Here is a 6,000-nt window from a genome sequence, read left to right as displayed (position 1 = left end):
TTGCCCAAGGTCACACAGCTCGTAAATGGTAGAGCTGCGAGGTGGGGGAACAACGCAGGTCTCTCCCTCCACCGTGCTGCCTGCCACCAATGATTCTTTAAAAAGGTTTAGAAGCGCTTCATATATACCAGGTGCTGTGATGTTTATCTAACAAGAATTTGCTTGGGTGTGGGGCTGAAAAATGTGCTTTAGGCCAATCAAGGAGTTGAAAGAGGAGGTGGTCTGGAGAGCATTATTATTCTGATAATTTGCTGTCAGTGTAGGAGAGGGAGCAGTGGGGTAGGAGGGACCAGGGTGTAGACCTCGGGGCTGTGGCCAGGAGGAAGGAGACAGAGAGAAAAAAGCGCATTCCTAAACACACTGCAATCCGCTTTCTGAGGTACACCTTTCTGAGACGAGAAACTGCCTACAAATGACCTGACCCCCCAAGAAACCATTGGCTGCGATAGAAATGTGCCCCCCAGCCTCCTTTCCTGGACCTCTGTTGCCCACGAGAAATAAGGAAAAAGAAAAGCCAGATTCCTAAGAACCTTCCTGGAAGAAAGAGCTGTTACGAGTGGGTGTCGGCGCTTACATACGCTGCTTTGAAAAAATATTTTGTTTCGTTCATGTCTGTATGAAGACAGCGACGGCTGGAAGCCGTCCCTTCAGAAGAAGGCAGGGTTGGTGTGCTCGATGACGCAGCGCTTGCAGTGGCGTTTCACGAAGCGCAGGGCCTCCACGGACACCTCGCAATCCTGCACATTCAACATCTGCAGGTCGAAGCAGTTGGCCGCCACGATCTGCAAGCCCTGGCCCGTGATGCTCTCGCAGGACTTGAGGCTGAGCCGCTTGAGATTGAAGCAGTTCAGGGCCAGGCACTCCAGGCCCGTGTCGGAGACCAGAGGGCATTTGCCGATGTCCAGAGACTTGAGTTTCGCGCAGTTCTTGGCGAGGTACTCCACGCCGTGGTCCGTGATGCCCTCGCAGCCCCTCGCGTTGAGGTAGCGCAGCTTGCCGCAGTACTTGGCCACGTAGCGGATGCCCACGTCGGTGACGCGGCCGCAGTGGGCGATGCTGAGGTACCGCAGGCGGGACTCCAGCTTGGCGATCTCTCGCAGGCCGAAGTCGCTGACGAAGCGGCAGTCGCTCACGCTCAGCTCCTTGATGGAGGCGCAGTAGATCATCAGGTAGCGGAGGCCCTCGTCCGTGAGGCGCACGCAGCGGCGCAGGTACAGGTGGGTCAGCTGCGTGCAGTGCGCCGCGATGGTGTGCAGGCCTTCGTCCTCCAGCACGAAGCAGTCTGTCATGTCCAGGTAGCGGATGGAGATCTGTTTGCCATGCAAGGGGGACAGTTTAATGGAGGCCTCCCGGGTCAAGCTGATGCAGGTCACTTTGGAGCACCCTACACGAAGAGACAGAACACACGCTCAGAGCGACCTCCGAGAATGGGGGGGGGTGGTGCGGGTGCAGTTGGGGGACTCCTTTACGGATTGCTAGCCCTCTCTGGATTCAGGTCCTGAGGTTACCCCTTCCCTTCCCAGCCCCTACGGAGGAGGAACGCCAAGAATGGGCTTTCCGTGTTCATTTCATCCCTTAACGACTTTGGGTTTAAGAGGCTTTGGGGCTCTAGAATCAGAAAGCTAACGGTTCCAACTCCAGATCCATCACTAGTTGCCTGACGTTGGGCAAATCAATCCTTCTCGGTACTTCCTTTGTCTTAAAATAAGGATGAGCATGTCCCCTGCAAGGTGGCTGTGAAGAGGCAATGAGACCATGTGTGTAAATATCCTGCCCTGGCCCTGGAAAGGTCGGGAAGCTCAGTAAAGGTTAGTTCTCACCCTACCATGGTCTGGTCCAAAGAAGTGAGATATGAGATAGAAGGGTTGGCCATGACCTGGGTGTGGCAGAAAGAGAGCATTGGCTTGGGAATCACAAACAAGTTCAGATCTACTTTTTACGGCCTGAGCCAGGAGGCTTAACTTTCCTGAGTCTCACGACTCTCCTCTGAAATGAGGATGAGTAGCTGGCGTGCCTCCACGGGGTATAATGAGGATGCAACGGGAGATAATGGATACGGACGTACTCTGAAAACTACGGCAAATGTATATACCAACAGTTATTAGTCTAACAAGGTGACTGTCTAGGGATTCAGTTCAACCCTCTTTGGTCAAGGAAGAACAATTGTGTCATAGGGATTATTCCTCTAGCCCCTCAGTTTCCCTGCCCTGCCCTTACAACCTCTACGGTCTATTCTCCTCACAGCAGCCAGAGAGATTCTGGAAAACAGAATTCCATCTATCATGCTCAAAGCCTTCAGATGGCACCATCTCACACCACGTGTAAAATCGAAAGGGGCCTCCAAGGACCTGCACCCCTGTGCCCTTATCTCTTACCCCCTCTTCCAACCCTACTGGCCTCCTTGCTGGTTCCCAGATGGCTCAGGTGCCCCCCTGCCTCAGCATGTGTGCACTGGACAGGGTTTCCCTGGATAGCGCCATGGGCCACCTCCACTTTCTTAGGTCTCTGAGCAAATGTCCCTTTACTGGACAATTCTTCCTTCTTCACCCTGTATGAACTAGTATTCCCATTTATTTTCAGCACTTGTTATCACCTTGAGGCGCTATATATTTATTTATTCACTTATGCATTTGCTGTCCTCACTCTGGAATGTGAGCTCCTAAGAAAAGGGATTCTGCACTGTTCACTGCTGTATCCCTCATACCTGGTTCATAGCTGGTGTTCACTAAGCATCTGTTGAATGAATGAATGATTTACAGAGTGCGTACAGTCTTTTCTAAGAAGACCTGATGGGATAATCCAACTTCCAACATTTAAATGTCCTCGGGACTTTGACCGTGGCTGACGTATATCTACATCGAAAAACTGATTATCTGTTTTATAGTTAATTATAATGCCTCTTATTTATGTTGAATTATGAAGTTTACAAAGTGCTTTTATAAACACTTTCTCACTTGATTCTTAAAAAAATCCATTTTACAGATAAGGAAATTAGTGCTGAGGAAGATATCTTTAGATGCCTCTCGAAACATTGTTTCCAACCTCCCTTCCCCTAAGAATGTCTGTTTGTATATGCATTTTATATGCATATATTTATACTATATATTATATAATTATATATTGTATATATAATGAATATTGCATATATAATATATATATAATATATAATGAATATATAGTTACATATGAAGCCCTCATTTAATTGTGTATTTCAGTTCACTGGTTATTACTCTTTAAAATATGTACAGTATATTTTTCATATATGAATATAATTAATACCCATAGCCGACACACATTATATAAATAAATGTATATGTATACATATATTTCATCCTGCTACATAGACTGCATATATACTTTTCATTTTCTCTTTGCTTTCCCCAAATCCCTCTGGCAGCTCTAAAGACAGGTGCCTCAACCCTGGCAGCTCTGTGCCTTGGTTGACGACGTCATCTCCAAGGCTTCTAAACGACCACGTGACAGTGCTAGACAGGGGGGACTTTTCCTCCCACTCCTGGCAGGCTGCCCAGGAAACTCGTATAAAATTGAGGTCATGGGAATAATGAGGTTCAGAAGCCATGTGCTACCAAGTCAAAGAATTTCAGGAAGGAGCAAAGCATATACTCCAACACTGGAGAACAAAGATGCAGCTTGTCGAGGCTGCCCACACTACTCCAGTGGGCTCCGTGGTTTTGCAGAACGTGGTTGGTACCGTTCAACTGTAACTTGGAAATCTTCCTTTATTTTGAATTTCTTTTTTATACTGACTGTGATCCTGCTTATGCTGAATTTATATGTTCACAGTAGTGGTTGCCCATCTGTGATGTTTTTCAAGATGATATGACAACCTTTGTTCCTAAACTCTTAGCTCCAGTTTCCTATTAAAAAAAAAAAAAAAAAAATCTAGTAAAATCTGCTGCACTCCAGGGAGGATACTCTATTTGGTCCAGGGAAATATCGATATATGCTTGGTTTTTGAAACTAAGCCCCAAATTTAATGAAATACTAGCTGAGCTCAGTTTTGGTAAAGACACTATTTTGATACGCTGGTATCATTTTAGATCAATAATTTAAAATTTAAGCTTTAGCCTTAATTCTTACAGATTTGCTAACTTTGGGTTGGAAAGAAAATAAACTGGTTCATGGCTCAGCAGGTAAAATCTGTGGCTAGTGGGTGCATTCATACAGAAGAGACATGGAGAGAACCTGAGAAATCGTTCAATTTAAACTTCACTTTTTAAAGACGAGGCATCTCAGATTCAGTGAGATTATAGGACTTGTACAGTCAGAAGAGGGAAAAGTTTCCTGATCCAAGGTTTCTAATATAGCAGGGATGGTATATTCAGCATGCAACTGATGAATTGCATGAGGGATTTACAGTAGATGTGTCAGCATGAAGTGAATATTTAGACACTGGGGCATCAGAAGTCTTGGGAGTGGTGATACCTGTATGGGGATTCTTGGAAGAGAGAAACAATTTTAATACACAGATATGGAGCCCAGGTAGTATAAGGTAATAGTATGAGCAAATTCGAGAGACAAGAAAGCATAGAGGCAGAGGGGGAGTGAGGAGTGTTGATAGGCTAGAACATAGGATTTAATGGCAACTAAGATGGGAATGGTCCATTGGGATCAGATCTTGGGGGCCTGCCTTAACATTCAGGGTAAGGAGTAGGGATATTACACAACAGAGAGTGAACAGTATGGGTTGAATAAATCTGGGGATATCTTCAATTAATTCCAGATTTGGTTCAGCTTTCACAAATATGCTCTTCATTACCATTTCCTCTCATTATTGGGGTGATAATATCTACTTCTCTGGGATATAAAAGGCCTGATGAAGACCAACTACTGTCATTGAAGACCAACCTCTGCCTTGCAAGCATGTTAATAACAATGGCAATCCAAAAATGATGATAACAGTCATGATTTATCGAATGCTTACTACATAGTTTTCGGCAGAACACACATGTGAGGACTTATCATGGATTAACTCATTTAATCCTCCCAACGAACGCAATTTTACTGGTGAGGAAGTTTTATTTACTGCACACAGCTTCCTAAATGCTTGTTCAGAGTATTAACCAATGACAACTTTGTTTGAACGCTTCAGAGGTCAAGATGACTGTTTAGGGCTTTGACACCCCTCTGTTCACTTAATTACAATATCGTAAAGTGCAGAGATAAAATATGCCTCATTTTTGCCCATATAAAGCTTGTAATGAATCGAGAGAAAGGAATCTGGGAATATACAAGTATACAGTTGCAAAACCCAGTAACACTCTACCTGCTTATACTCAAAAGGTAGACACCTGGGAGGAAACCTTCAGCTTACCGGGCACCAGGCAGGGAAGGCTTTACTTAAGGGATGCTTGCACTGGGGCTCCAGCAATGAGAAATCTGTTAAGAGGGCTGTTGGGGAGAGGCAGGGGGCAGAGGAGGGAATGGCACGCAGGTCAGAGAGTGCCCATACATCACAGTGTGCACAGGCATGATGTGTTTGGGAAATGCAACTGGCTCTATAGAAGGGAGCACTGAGGTTACATAGGAAAGGCGTGAGGTTTGAACTTGAAAAGGGCAGCTCACAAAGGGCCATATATACTCTGCTGAGGGACTTTTTCCTGTATGTCGTGAGGAGGAATTGGAGATTTTATGTAGGAAAATGAATGGTTAGACTTGCAGTTTGAAGACATCCCTTTGGAGGCTGGCTGTGTGGAGGGCGGGTTGATGAGGTTGAGATGGGTGTAGGGACAATGATGGGGGAAGCATGCATCCAGGCTGGCAGGTAGGGGAGAGGGGACGGACTCGAGATTCTGGGGAAGTAGAATCACAGGGATAGGATTCAACTGGTCTGATATAAAAGATTAGGAAGAATAGTAAGGAGGACTCCCAGATCTCCAATTACAGGGGATCCTTTTGAAGCCATTTCACTTGTAATAATCACAAGATTTTACACTTAAAAATTGCTTAGGGGCTTCCCTGGTGGCGCAGTGGTTGGGA

At 45.7% G+C, this 6,000-nt stretch overlaps 1 protein-coding gene across 1 annotated transcript in view; it reads right to left on the bottom strand.

Moving 5' to 3' along the window:
- Positions 1-647: 647 nt before the first annotated feature.
- The window catches only part of FBXL7 (F-box and leucine rich repeat protein 7), a 297,697-nt gene continuing 292,344 nt past the window's right edge, over positions 648-6,000 (bottom strand). The window contains exon 3 of the mRNA XM_065875305.1: positions 648-1,384. Within this exon, the coding sequence (XP_065731377.1) occupies positions 648-1,384 (737 nt within the window). The remainder of the gene's footprint in view (positions 1,385-6,000) is intronic.

This window comes from Phocoena phocoena, chromosome 3 (genome assembly GCF_963924675.1).
Source record: "Phocoena phocoena chromosome 3, mPhoPho1.1, whole genome shotgun sequence".
Lineage (NCBI taxonomy): Eukaryota > Metazoa > Chordata > Mammalia > Artiodactyla > Phocoenidae > Phocoena > Phocoena phocoena.
The sequence above is the reverse complement of the archived record's forward strand: the minus strand, read 5'-3'. Positions and strand labels throughout refer to the sequence as shown.